At 43.9% G+C, this 14,892-nt stretch overlaps 1 protein-coding gene across 2 annotated transcripts in view; it reads right to left on the bottom strand.

The window, feature by feature from the left end:
• Positions 1-609: 609 nt before the first annotated feature.
• FAM234B (family with sequence similarity 234 member B) overlaps positions 610-14,892 on the bottom strand; it is a 34,814-nt gene continuing 20,531 nt past the window's right edge. The window contains exons 6-13 of one of the 2 annotated variants that reach the window (XR_005379883.1): positions 13,707-13,854; positions 13,201-13,342; positions 11,313-11,456; positions 11,057-11,138; positions 7,990-8,145; positions 5,565-5,682; positions 3,804-3,981; positions 610-3,030 (exon numbers count right to left, since the gene is read on the bottom strand). Coding sequence is in view for 1 of the 2 variants with exons in the window: in XM_038576853.1 (XP_038432781.1) it covers positions 3,025-3,030; positions 3,804-4,024; positions 5,565-5,682; positions 7,990-8,145; positions 11,057-11,138; positions 11,313-11,456; positions 13,201-13,342; positions 13,707-13,854 (1,017 nt within the window). In the remaining variant the exon portion in view is untranslated. Of the gene's footprint in view, positions 3,031-3,803; positions 4,025-5,564; positions 5,683-7,989; positions 8,146-11,056; positions 11,139-11,312; positions 11,457-13,200; positions 13,343-13,706; positions 13,855-14,892 lie in introns of both variants that reach the window. The other variant, XM_038576853.1, reaches the window with a different exon arrangement.

The raw sequence follows: 14,892 nt of genomic DNA, 5'->3' as shown, positions 1-14,892 counted from the left end.
CCTGTGTCCCATCTCACCACCCCCCTATCTCCCGCGTTCAGAATCACCTCTTCTCTACTGGTTGCTTGTTATGTGCCAGGTTCTGGGCTAAACAATGGAGACAAAGAGAAGTAAAATCGAGTTCCTGCCTTTTAGGGGCTTATCAGTCTGGTCCTCTATCTGGGGTTTGGAGGAATGCAGGTGGGCAACTCAATAGTCATCCATTGTGGCTCAACCTTCCATGGTGTGCTTTAATTTTCCTAGAAGTCACAGAATGGAAAGCCAAAGCCCTCCTGGGAGCTTGGACATGCAGGACAGATGTCCTCCACACTGCCTATCACAGTGTCCCACAGACTAGATACCAGTGAGAGCTTAAGTATTAACCTAGAAGCTACCAGGAGACTATTAAACACAAGAAGCCTCCCATAGCATGCAGGGACAGGTCCACTTCCAGAAATGGTCCACTGAAGTTATTTAGATGGAATTTATGGTAAAGGACACTTCCCCAATGAACAAGGCCATGGCATATCTCCTCTCTGGATCCCCAACTCATCCATCCACTTGCCCTTCCTCTTTCCCATAAGAGAAAACCATCATGATGGCCAAAGAAGAATGAGAATGACACACAAATGTGTTTCCTATACATAGTATTTATTCTGCAACAATTCACATTTTAAATAGTGCTTCCTGACAATATACCAGCTAGCTCTTCTGTAGTCTGGGCAATAAAAGTAGTAGTTCACATTCAAAAGGGGTTGATATCAGCATACCACACTGGAAAGTGGAGTAGAGACCATCTAGGGGAGGGGAAGATGCTGTCTAGGGTGGATAGAGCAGTCACACTGGCCTTGCTGGAGTGGGGGGAAGGAAGGCGCTCTTCCTATCTTAGATGTCTGGTGGAGTGGGTGCCTACAAGGAGAAGGAAGTGTAGGGACACGTGACAGACTAGCACCCACACTGCTCGGATGAAGCTTCCTTGGTCCTCAGCCACCATTTCAACCCTCTGCCCTGGCTGCAGGAGGGAAGAGAAGCCCAGAGCCTGTCCCATGTCTAGCAAAAAGGGATTCAAAACAAACTATGTGAAGTTAGGTTGTTAACACACCATGAAGAATTTAGTGACTGACATTCTTCTAGCTTCATCTTATTTCTGGGACTCATCCAGCATAAACACAATCTCCTACCCAAAAGGATCCCCCCCAGCTCAGACCAGGTCCTCAGTCAATGACTTTGAATTTTATTCCTCTACCTAAAGTGGCTTTCCCAGAAAGCCTCAACATGGGGAAGAAGGAAGATTAGGTGTAGATGGCTCAGCCCAGGCCACAGGAGCACAAGTCAAGTTTTAGCTATTCAGTCGACTAAAAATTAGTCCTTAGAATCCTCTACTGGGCCAAACAAGATCCCAGACTCTTCTACCCAAGAGATTCAGACTCTAGAAGTGAATCTAGAATCATCCCCATCCTCTCGGGTCTCCTCTAATTGTTGCCCCAAGTTTACAAAAGCTAGACCCACACAAGCTTCTCAAAGTGTTGAAACCAAATTTGCTTTCAGGGGCTTGAGGCCAGGGGATGTCCAGAAACCTGGCAGGCCAATCTGCTGTTTGCTACCACTGTTCTGTTATGTTATAATGCCTACCACTGGGCAAGTAATACATACCCCTTCAAATCTGGGATCCCTAAATTTCTATATTCCCTAAATTTTTCTGGACTCCCTCTATTAATACAAGCTAAAAGATACTGGCCCAAGTAAAGACAAAACCTGAGTTGTACTCGGGTATGATCAAAATTATTCAAGAAGAAAAGCAGTTCTCTACTGGCTAACATGGCATTTTCTGGTATATAAACAATGACCCAGAAGTTTAGGAAGGAACTTAATGGAAGTAAAATATTTATGGAAGAAGGCAGAAGTAAGCAGTGGAGGTAATTCTAAAGAACTTAACCAATGATAGAAGTTACAGTACTTACACGTAGGAATTTTCTCAAAATATAGCACTTCAAAGGTTCTACAAGGAGATGTTGCAGGCAAAGTGGTTGCATACGGGACTCAAGGAGCAAGAATAAAAATCCAGAAACCACTCTGCTCTCGTGCAAGCAAAGCAAAAATATCTCTGAATAAAATAGAGCAAATGGGAGGCAGTACAGAGGATGGCCAATTAAAGATTGCTAGGAAATCAGAGTGGCAATGAGGCAGGGATAAGGCTACCTGCCTGAATCGTCCCCAACTTCACAGACATAAGGACAGCACACACACAAGCATTTCCGAAGTTACTTCAGGGAAAAGGTCATGATGGGTAGACCAATCAAAACCACATAATAACGGGGACCTTGTTAGAGGGTGGTCATAAACTGTGCTTCTCTAGCTCCCTTTCTGACAGGAATGTGGTGGTCGTTATGGTCAAGTGTGTAGAGTTGGAAAGTTCGTGAGGAGGGAGGCTCCCACTGTCTGTCTCCGTGCTGCCTGGCTGGGGAAAAAGCTAAGGTACAGGTGGTGAGAGAACACAGAAGGGAAAGGACAAATGGCCCTGAATATCAGAGGCAGGGCACCTGGAAGTTTCAAGACGACCAAACCAACCAGATGTATTTCAGGAGGACAAGAAATGGGTGGGGGATGGGGTGGGGGTGGTGGTGTTCAGGTCCCCTGGAGCTTAGAACATCTGGAAAATGTCATCACAATACCAATACATACACACATGTGGCATAACGCAAAACAAAATGTTCCAGGGAAGACCTTCACCAGAATTCCCTAGTAAGAGCTTATAAATTAGACATACAAAAAATAAAACATAATATTCACATTTCCAAACTATCCATGGAGTGCCCAGAGGGGTTTATGTAGGGACTGAAAAGGTAGGTCAGATACCCCAGCCAAATGGATCGTGCTGTCATCAAAGAACTCCCAATGTGCCCTCCAAAGTGTTTTGCAACAATAATGCAGAGGTGGTGAAATGAGGTTGAAGTCTTCCTTCTCTCCAAAGAACTGACGTTACACTCATGGGAGAGAGACAGTACCACTCTGTTCATTTCTTCTGAAACTGAAGATTCCATCGGACTATATCTAGGGGAAAGAGTGCAAGCATCAGCAACTTTCATCTTTTTTCATGATAAAGAAACCCAAAGGTCAGGCTTTTCCTCTACTTTTCTGTCCTTTGTCTAGCCCCAATAGTTCTTAAGTCCTTCCAAAAAGATCCAGAGACTTTGTTTTTTTCCATGATAAACTTTTTTTTTTTTTAAGATTTTTTATTTATTCACGAGAGAGAGAGAGAGGCAGAGACATAGGCAGAAGGAGAAGTAGGCTCCATGCAGGAAGCCCGATGTGGGACTTGATCCTGGCACTCCGGGATCATGCTCTGAACCAAAGGCAGATGTTCAATCACTGAGCCACCCAGGCATCCCATGATAAATTCTTGGAACACTGAACTAGACCATAGTATTTGAGGGCTGGGAGGTTAGCATTTTGGAAAGATCATTCTCTGGAGTATATCACTGCCACAAGTGCTGCATGATGTTAACATCGCTAGCCTCTATCCAGAAAATACCAGTAGTATCTACCCTCTCCAGTCACTGAGACAATAAAAACCATGACCCCACATTTCCAAATGTTCCCTAAGGTGGATGGTACCATTCCCAGCTAAAAACTGAGTACCACTTCTGAATGGTCAAAAAGCACCTAAGAAAATAGTGCTGTTCTTGAAGAACAACTGGCTCTTGACACTCAGGAAATCAAGAAGGCTCCTACTCCCCCTACTTTCTAGAGAACAAAACTGGAGTTGGTAGCATTTGCCCCAAACCCTTAGTAGTAATCACAGGTATCTCTCCGAAGAGATTCACCTGGTGGGGAGGATCAACAAACTTTATCCTAGAGAGGAATCTTCGCAGCTCCCCACGGCCAATTTTGGGGGTGGTGTCCTCGAGTTCGACCACCTGGCCTTCCATCAGCGCCCACCGTAGACTAAGCTTGCTGACCACCAGAGGTGCTGGATGGCCTTCGGAGCTCGGCCCTGTTGTCCTGGTAACATAAAAGGCATCTTTCCAGAGGTCGTTAATTCCAACTGAGGAAGGACAAAAACAAGAGCAATTAACAAAGACAGAAAACTTCTGTTCATGGGAAAGTGGCTTGGTTCAGCAACTAGATGCATTCCCTCATTTACTCCTTCATTAATTCATATGTGGAGTTTATTGAGCACCTACCACATGCAGGGCCCTGAGCTAGGCAAAGGGTACACAGTGGGCAATGACAGGATGCCGGCAAAGCAGCACATTCCTCTCAGTCTCTATGTAGACCTTTCCTTTTCTGAAGCCGTTTCTAAAAAGCCCCAGATCAGAAAATAAGGATACACCAACTCAATCTGGTAGAAAAGGGAGTAAAACAGGCTAGAACTTCTGAGAATTCCCAGGCTGTCTGGACATGGTCAAAGAAGCTATCTGCCCAGCCAGTACTTAGTTTGCCTTATCCTTAAACCAGGTGGTGTAATAGAAATGGTGTCAATTCCTATTACCACTATTTAATGCTCACTGAATAGTATTTTATGCTAAAATACTGAAAAACAACTCATGGAGCTTCAATCTCAGGATTCTATAGGATGACACTTCCCCCATCCCAGCCCCCCACCACACACAAAGCCAGTGGGCAGTTGTGCTTGCAAGTTCCAGATCACATGTTCTTCCCAACATATCCCAGCAAATTGAGAGCCACAAGTACTGGCTTTAACTTCAAGGCAAATGAGTTTGTACACAGAGAGCAAATCTTTGAATGGCAAGAGAACACAGAAAGAAGTCAAGGAAAAGTGGCCAATCTTATCTTCTTCCCCACATAATCCACCCAGCAAGAATTACAGACTCCCTTAGGCCAGAGTGAAGCAAAAGATCTCAGGGGAGACCATCAGACAGTTCCAGACTAGGAGGTAGCAGTGGTTGAGTTTCCAGTTTTGAGTGCCTGAATTACAGGTCTCTAATATTTGATCCAAATTTTGCTATATAGTATTATTTACATATGTATATAAAGTTGAAGAATACTTCCAAAATGTTAATAGTGGTAATGAGTGCTCAGATTCTGTGTGATTTTTCTTTTTCCTTGACTTTCCTCTTGGCAGCCATTTTTATGCAATGGGCATGTTTACTTGTACTAGTTAAAAGAAAGTCTCCATTGATCCTAAACCAACATCCTGGAGACAACATGCTACCTCCATCATATTCCTCACAGTTAATTCTAAATCCTAAGCTCCTAGAGGGTCAGGCAACTAGTCTTACTGGTTTTCTGAGAACGTGGCACAGTGCCCAACATATAGATGATGCCCAGTGAATGTCTGCTGAAGGAGTGGCTGCTTCTTAAGAATCCTTTGAGAACGAGGCTACACTTGCCCTCCGCTTTCAGCCTATTCAGAGGGTTGGTTCCTCAGTCTGTGAGCCTGATGCTCCTCCCAAAGGCAATGGCCCTGGATACCAGGGATGCATGGGAGTGGCTCAACGGCCCCCCACTCCCACTGTTGTTTAAAGGCACATGTCCCTCCCTTGGTAAGACAATGGTATCCTCGCACACACAGCCAGCACATCTCCCTCATATGTGTACACAGCCCCATCAAGGGGATTTACCTTCTGAAGCTGTCACTGTGCCTGTGGCATTGGCCAGGTCCAGAAGAATAGAAGGGAATGCTGGATGCAGGAGGTAAAGGTGGTGAAGGCTAGGTGGCCCAGTTCCTGGGATGACATCCTGACAATGACAAGCAAAAGGGTAAAACACAGTAACTCTAGATTCCCACATGTGACAGTTCAGATAAAGAGGGCAGAGGAGACCGTGGTGATAACTCATTCCTCTCAGATGCTATGACTTGACCTCAACTATAAGCTTGTGTTTGAGAGAAACTCCCATAAACGAGATATATACCAAAGAGCTCAAAACAGACTAATCACTAATTTCTTCAAACCACTAGAGCTAGAAAATGCTTTCTCCCTTATGAGAAAAAAAAAAAAAGAACAGAAATATGCATGCCCCAAGGGCAGGCTCCCAGTCTTCTGCCTGTGGGAATATTAGAACATTGGGTCATCTCTTGAAGTAGGTGGGGCTTTGACATTTCCTTTCACTGGGTATTAAAGCCAATTGCAAGTATCAAGCTAAAATCACAAAAATCTCAGTTCCTGACATAAATAGAGCCTTGACCAGACAGAAGCGAATCACTAATTATAAAACAAAAACTCCAAGGCCCAAGTGTCAGTCTCTAAAGTCCCTACAGCGGAAGCAATGCACACTAGAGCTGCTTTTACCTGAATGACCTCTGTGCAGGAATGACCTTTGGCTTTCACACACGTGTGCAGCCATATCGTTGTTAAAGCACAAAAATACCACATACAAGAGCTCTACCAAACTTGAATACCGCCCCTCCCCTGGGACCATCCTGGGCCCGCACTAGTGGAGGAAATGGAATCCCATATTCTTAGCATAAGAAGTCCACAGAGTAAGGAGAAACACAGGCAGGAAGCTTGCAGCCACACTCCCAGCATATGCCACAAAGCACAAGAGGGCATTTTCCACATACACCCAGGACCCCAAACCTAACAGGACAGATCTCTGGCTCTGTGCACATGACAAGAGTCAAACTCCTTCCTCACTGCCAAGGGAATGGAGCCCAAATTCCTTAGCCTGAATACCAAGGTCTTACACCATTTAACCCAAACCTGCCTTTTCCAGCCTCTTCCTACAATTATTTACCTGCCCACCCACATTTCAGGAAAGTCTGACTGTTACCTGTACTCTAGTTAACCTCTGTCAATCCTGTTTCCCCCTTAGACTGTCTAATGATCCTCTGGATCCTGTTTCCATGCATTAAAATAATTCTCGTCCTTAGATGCCCCACCTAATGCCACCTCTTTTATGAAAAGTTCCCTAGTTGCCCCAGACAAAATATCCCCTTCCTTTTGTGTTTCCACCTAAATCTCTTATTTGTGCATTTGTAGCATGCTTTTGTTTTATGTTATTTATAGACATTTACATTTGAGAGTCACCTGCTCCAATCCCCTCATTTTATTAAATGAGAAAACCAGGAAGTTAAAATGTCAAGTAAACTGTCCATGGGCACATGTTAGGGCATGGGCCAAATTAAGACTATCATCTGGATTCTGATCTGGTCCTCAAAATGAGGGAACAGATTAGCATCTTCAATGATGGATAAGGAACATAGGCTCAAAAAAGTTAGGTGGCTTGTCCAAGAGTGCATAGTTGATGAATTCAGGATTCTAAGTCCTTCTGTGTCCCCCCAGCATCGGGGGACCATCTGGCTTCTCCTCTAGAGCACAAGCACCGTTTCTAGTCTATCCTTATGTCCCTACGGAGAACATGGTGCCTGGCTCATAGCAGGTGCTGGTTAAGATATGTTTCATTGAACCAACTCAGGGTAGGCCTTACCAAAAACTCCCAGGCACCTATTATAGATGGTGCCCTGCCTCATCAACCCCATTAAAATACTTCAGTATAGCATTTAAGACTTTCTAAAATCTACCTTCTGGGCATTGGACCTTCTTTCCCATAATTCCCCCCAGGTGAACTTTCAACCTCAGCCTCGTCAATGTCCTCTCCAATTGCTTGACCATCCCTGCCTGCCCCACATCATTTCTATAGACTCAATTTATTCACCTTGAAGCCCAGTCTTATCCACTGTGAAACTTTCTCTGCCCATTCCAGACCAGTCAGTTACTTCTCTTTGACTATAGCACACATCTGGAAATTGTACCTCACATCTTGAGAGGGCTTATCTTTCATCTAGACTCCCATTGTTGGCAGCCAGTACCCAGGGGCTGCTGTCAGCTTTCACAATGCTGGGCTGAAAGGCAAGGCCAGGGCAAGCAGAGCTCAGGAGGAAGCAGCTTCCAGCCTCGCCTACTCAGGTGTCACTGGGTTTCACCCATACCCACTTGGAAGCGTGGGTGCTCTACTAGCCCCTCCGTCAGTCCCGCAGAGCAGTTGTCATCTCAACAAGTGACATAAGGACCCCCACACCACCCATGCCCCCCAAGGCTAACTCACAGAACTGGGAGATACAGTGGACATCCCTTCAGCCCAGAAGAGGAAGACAGATTTCTGGTCTGAAGTAACTGCTGAGGTGGTTGGCGTCTCTTTCATGTGACAAGGAACGCTGTAACTCCAGGTAATGGAGCCCAAGTCCCCGTCCACCACCATCATCTGCAAAGAGGAGACAGTGAGTAGAGCCCACCTTAAGAAAGGTAGCAGGTTGGGGCGCCTGGGTGGCTCAGTCAGTTCGGCGACAGACTCTTGATTTCGGCTTAGGTCATAACCTCAGGGTTGTGAGATGGAGCCCCACATTGGGCTCTGTACCAGGCATGGAGCCTGCTCTCTCCCTCTCCATCTGTCCCTCCCCAACTCTGTCTCTTAAAAACAAAAACAAAAAAAGGCAGCAGGCCAAGAAAACACACAAAAGAATGAAAACCCACATATATTAATAGGTTGAGCTTATTACATGTGAACAAACTGGGCATTCAGAGGGCATTAAATAGTGACGAGGGACCAGATCTGGTTTTCTGCGGCCCTTGTCCCCATTTCATAGAGTTTAAAGGACTGCCAATTTCTCAAACAGGAAGGAACATTATAAATCATCCAATCCAGTTCTCATTCCACAGAGGAGAGAATGGCGGCTCAGGGACAGGATGGAAGTCATATTGTTCAGTGTCTATGGCTGTTGTTGTGCAGAGGGAGCAGCCCTTTGGAGGGCAGGAGCTGTAACTAGCTGCCCACAGCAGTGCCTCTGGCCTGCTCCTTCCCTCTCACAATGCATCCCCTGCTAAGGGAACAGTGACCCCATGGATGCAGGTCCTATGTGCTGTGCTACAAGCTTTATGGGTTTGACTCCTGGGTGTTACACACATGGAGCTCAGCCCCAGTGTGGTCTCAAATTCAAAAGTGCACATCGAAACAGGCAAACTAAGAGAAAATTTACTCCTCAGATGCATCTCTCACAGATTATGAAGGGGACTGAGCTCATAATCCCTGGCAGCATGTCTCCTTTTCACCCCAAATACATCGTATCTCACAGTTTTACAGAGCCTCTCCTTGGCCAAAATGCACAAGAAACTCCCCTCCCACCCTAGCCCATCTTAAGGGCCCCTCTCCTTAGTGTCTGTTCTTTGGAAAGAGGAAGGACGGCACCTCTGTCGACTACCACTTCCCTATTCTTCCAGCCTCTGGGTCCCACCCCTCTACGTCCATGCTTAGACTCAACTGGCACAAAAGGTCCTGGCACCGCCTGGAGAGACAAACTCCCCTGAGCCAGCAGTTCAAGATTCCCTTTGGTGGTCTTGGGAGAAAAGCCTTGAGGCACCACACTAAAAAATACCATCCAGTCACATATATTTAACTGTCATGAGAACCCTATGAAGACAAGTGATATTATTACCTCTGCTTTATAGATGTAGAAATATGCAGTTAGGTGAAATTATGTAATTTGGCCAAGGTCACCAATAAGGAGTGGAGCCAAGATTAAATTCCAGGTCCAAACCCTCAGCACCTCAGCTCTTAATCAAGCTAGATATACCCCCCTCCCTTTAATCCTGCTGGGAATGCCAATGAGAATTCCAGTCACTATCTGAAATTCTTTTGAAACACAATCAGATATTGCTTCTTTCCTCTACAGCACTGCTGAGAGACTCTCCCTGAAGTGATGCTTTTATCATTGGAGCTGTCCTCTGCTCATGTCCAAATAACCTTACTGCCTCCAATATGTCTCCTAAATTCTGCAGCCTTCCTTTCAGAGCCTTCCATAAGCTAAGCTCACTTGGATCTCTCTGGCAGAAAACCCCTCAGCTTCTTTTTATATATCAATCCAGCAAACCACTTCTCTGCTTTCATAATTTGAACATGTAGCCCGCAACATGAAGCACCTCTTGACTCCCCTGACTCTATCTGCTCTCCTTGCCCCTGTGGCATTGTGTGGACCTCCCTTACAGCATTAACCATGACGTGGTAGAGCCGTGTGCATAAAGGCACTCCAGTGACTGTGAACTATACAAGACCAGGACCTTGTCGTCACTAATGCTGTGTCTCCAAAGACATCTGTACATCTGACATGCAACTTGGCAGACGTTAGAAGCAATGATTGTCAAGTTTGCTCACAGGGAACAGTGTGCAATATACAATACATATTTTACAGTGAAGATAAACCAAAAAGCTAGGTCAATTATAAAAAAGAAATTTTAAAAACTCTAATTCTTCCTATAATAAGAATGCCTGGGTGGCTCAGTCAGTTAAGCATCCACCTCTTGATTTCGGCTCAGACTGTGACCTCAGGGTTCTGAGATCAAGCCCCAGTTCAGCTCCACACTGGATACAGTCTGCTTAAGATCCTCCCTCCCCATCTCCCTTTGCCCCTCCCCGCTACTCGTGTGCATGCATGCACACTCTCTCTAAAATAAATTAATAAATTAAAAAAAAGACTGAAAACTGTGTATCCAATCATTGTATCTTCATAGTATGCAACCTCACATAAAATCAGAAAAATAAATAAATACATACATACATACATACATACGTACCTTCTATCTATCAGAAAGACTTCTTCTGTGTCCCTGGAACACACAATACCATTCTGTCTCTGGGCCTCTGGTGTCAGTGTTCCTGACCCAACATGCCTTCCCACTCACTCCTCCTCACATAAATATAATTCAGCTTTCGAGTTCCTGCTCATCATCTTTCCCTCCTTTATTAAGTCTTCCATAACAACCCAGCCACCCCAGATATCCTGCCTTCTCTGAAATCTTAGGAAGATATGTACTGAAGTACTAAGTTTATTTATGCCTGCCTTTCCCCACCAGGACACTTCAGAAGGCTTCTATTGCCTAACTGTAAGTTAAGAATTCAAAAGAGTGAATGCACATACAGGAAGGTTAGCTGGAAAAGCTTCCAATGCTATAGGTTTTAGCACTAAATGGTGAGTTCTCATTTTATCCATCAGCTAGACTCTGAGTTCTCTGAAGGAAGGGATATTTTAGGTTCTTTTTGTTTCTCATGGTGCCTAGTGTGTGGCAGACACAACAAAGACACTTTACAAGTGTTTTAATTGATTTGAGTCCCAAAGTTTTACCTTTTTCATCCCAACTCCATCCTGTATCTGGAGGAAGAAGTCTAAGGTCTGATCATCAGTGAAATATCCGGGAGTAGGCTGGCTGCAAATGAGAACAAAAGTGCTCAGTATCGAAGCAGAAGGAGAGGAAAACAGGATATTCTATCTCTCTTTCTTTTCCTGCATTATCCTAAATATCAAGAAATTCTTCTGGGCAATTTTTAAACATGGGAAAGCAGATCAAAAGAGTACCCGTTAGAAGGAACACACTGCAAACCTGTGCAGGCTATGCAGGCTTAATGTCCAGGAACGTGTAAGATTTTGCCCCCGAAGCAGGACAAGCCCTTGTCTGGTTGTAATCAGGAGGTTGCTGCAGTTGGAATCAGGTGCCTTCACCATCTGGAGTAGCTCAACACCATCACTGAATTAAACAAGATCCCAACGGTTAGTCTCCAGTTTGGATGAGATTCCAGATCCACACCCACCTCCAAGGTTTGGGCTCTTTCTCTTGGGGTACATATTCGTATATACTCTCATATTCATCTCCCACCATTATCTTATTGGGGGGGGGGCACTCGGTAAAGCAAGAAAGAAAACCTGCTCTCTAAAATGAGATTCATGAAAGTTCAAAAGAAAGTCTCCAGAGAAGTGCTGCAGAGCCATATCCCTCACACTGGATACTCTGGGAAAGATAACAGAGCCAAGGATAACGACAGGGAAGGTGGGTGGAGACCTGGACAGGAGGCCTGAAGCTGTCGCTAAGCTGGGACAGCAACTCATGCTCTACACTGCATTCAATTATTCTTTTTCTGGACAACTGGGACCATTCTATTTAACACCTGCCAAATTCACTGAAACAATGTGATACTGTCTGAGAAAATGCTAGAAAATGATTTGAAACTTCTGATAGAAAAGAATGAAGACAATCACTATATAAGCCTAGGGTTAAATGGGTAAAATCCACTGCATGTGACAAACGACATGCTTTTGATTAAGAAATAAACAAGTGGGATGCCTGGGTGGCTCAGTGGTTGAGTGTCTGTCTTTGGCTCAGGGCATGATCCCAGGGTCCCAGAATTGAGTTCCACACCAGGCTCCCCACAGGGAGCCTGCTTCTTTCTCTGCCTGTGTCTCTCTCCATGTCTCTCATGAATAAAGAAATAAAATCTTAAAAAACAACAAAATAAAATAAACAAGAATAAAAAATAAGATTTCATGGATGCTAGCCCTGTTCCTGCCAAAATGATTCTTCAAATAAGAGAAAAACACAGAAAAAGAGTAGGGCAGATACTTCTGCCTGCTTTTACAAGCAGGTATTTTACATAAATCTCTCTCCCTGCCTGAAGGTCTCCCCATCTCAGCCTGTCCTGCTCTGACTCAGAACGCAAAACAAATATCCTTCTTTGCAATCCATGTGCAGAGTGATCACAAATCTTGATCACCAACACACAGCTATCAGCACATTATGTTACCAAGAAAACAATGTTTCTAATTCACCAGATCAGAAGTTGGTATATTCAATGGAATATTACTCAGCCATTAGAAAGGACAAATACCCACCATTTGCTTCAACGTGGATGGAACTGGAGGGTATTATGCTGAGTAAAGTAAGTCAATCGGAGAAGGACAAACGGTGTATGTTCTCATTCATTTGGGGAATATAAATAACAGTGAAAGGGAATATACGGGAAGGGAGAAGAAAAAGACTCCTAACTCGGGGAAACGAACTAGGGGTGGTGGAAGGGGAGGAGGCCGGGGGGTGGGGGTGAATGGGTGACAGGCACTGAGGGGGGCACTTGACGGGATGAGCACTGGGTGTTATTCTGTATGTTGGTAAATTGAACACCAATAAAAAATTAATTTATTTAAAAAAAGAATATTAAAATCTGTGAGAAACTATGATAGAAAAATGTAACCATTTTAAGATAATGTTTGCTGACTGGATATGAAAATAACTATTCTTCCCAAGTTTCAACTTTCTAGATTGAATAAATAGATTTCATTATATTAAAAAAAAAAAAGAAGTTGGTATATTAAGGCTAGTACTGTTTCCCCCCAAACCTCCTCCGCTCCCTTATTCACCAGCCCAATCAAACTTGGAGACTCTACGGCACGTAAGATTTCAGGAGACTGAATTGTGTGACAAGGTCAGACATCTGCCCTACCTGTAAATGTCAATGAGCTCAGACAGGTTGATGGATCTTCGCTTCTCCCATTCTGGCTCTTCTATCTGCAGAGAAGGTGGTAAGCTGTCTCGGTTTTGGGCCTGAACAAAAATGTCCCGCAGGGCGACAGCTTGGATATTTCCTAGCACCACAGGAAGAACCAACACTGAGAAGCTGAATTTACTAGAAATCTCCCAAGGTGAGGATCTGAGTGAGAGACACAGAGCCTGATCAGATGGGTATCATAGAGTCCATTCAGACTGATCCAATACGGACTGGGGAAGGGATGAAGCAGATGCTGGACAAAGAGGCTTCTCCTTGTAGAAGGTAGCTGGAGAAAGCAGAGTTAATAACTGGCAATGGGTAGGGGAGAGTGAGGGGCCCCTGGGACAGGAGGTGGCAAAAGAGCTGGTGTCAGCAATTCCCAAGCTTTCACTCTGTCTCAAAAGAGAGGCCTACCACACACACAGATGAAGAACAGCAGCAAAACTAGCTTTGCTTCTTACCAAAGCCAAACAGGATGTAGACAGCCCCATTTGTGGTGACATAAACCTGAGGTCCAATCAGATTCCCCACTCCCACGATGTTGTACTTCACAGGTCGGCCCACTGGACTCCCTGTCCGGCCAGACACCAGCAGAAAGCACAGATCTGGCTGAAGAAGTGAAAAGAGAGTCAACAGATGCCATATCGTTTCCTAATCAAGTAAGTTTCTCCAGAAGTCACTGCTTTCTGATTAGTTAAGGGTTCAGGAACACTTCTCAAAGTTGGAAAGCACAAAGCTAAACCTGCTTCAATTTTTTCCCTGGAAAATGGAAGAAAATGAAGCCAACATTCCTAATCCCTTGGCAGATATGTGCAAAAAGCATCTTTTTGGTAACCCAGGCAATTTCTCTGAAGCACACAGAACTCTAGCTGAGAGCTAACTACAGAACCGCTGACTCCCTGGTCTCTACTCTCATACCCAGAAATCCCCAGTTATATTCAGTCCCAACTAAAATCAATACAGAATAAAATAAAATAAAATAAAATAAAATAAAATAAAATAAAATAAAATAAAATAAAATAAAATAAAATAAAATAAAATAAAATAAAATATAAAATAAAATAAAATAAAATAAAAAAATAAAATAAAATAAAATAAAATAAAAAAATAAAATAAAATAAAATAAATACAGGCAGTCTTTCCCATCATAACATAACATGTTTAGCCTGACCACTATCAACCTTACTCTCAAGCAGAGATCAGCAAACCTGTCCTGTGAAGAGTCAAATGGTAAACACTGTAGGTTTTGCAAGCCAGATGATTTCTGAAGCAACTAGTCGACCGCCATAGTGTGAAAGCAGCCATGGATAATAATAAATGAATAGGCATGACTGTGCTCCAAAAAAGCTTTATTTACAAAAACAAGCAGTGGCCCAAATTTGGCCTACAGGTCAGTTTGCCAACCTCTGCTCTAGAGGGTTTTCTTTTAGAAATAGAGTCATTAGTTGGGAAATATAAGAACTGTGGTAACATCCTGATTTCAGTAAAGCTTTCGACAAAGTTTACCATCATGAATTCTTTTGGACAAGATAAAAAGATACATTTTCCAGTGTACCCAGAGTGAAAGTCAATACCAATTCAGAGGGAGGTTTTTGTGGAATATCACAACACTCTACTATTGTCTCATTCCTACTAATCATTCTTAAC

Source organism: Canis lupus, chromosome 27 (genome assembly GCF_011100685.1).
Source record: "Canis lupus familiaris isolate Mischka breed German Shepherd chromosome 27, alternate assembly UU_Cfam_GSD_1.0, whole genome shotgun sequence".
Classification (NCBI taxonomy): Eukaryota; Metazoa; Chordata; class Mammalia; order Carnivora; family Canidae; genus Canis; species Canis lupus.
The sequence above is the reverse complement of the archived record's forward strand: the minus strand, read 5'-3'. Positions and strand labels throughout refer to the sequence as shown.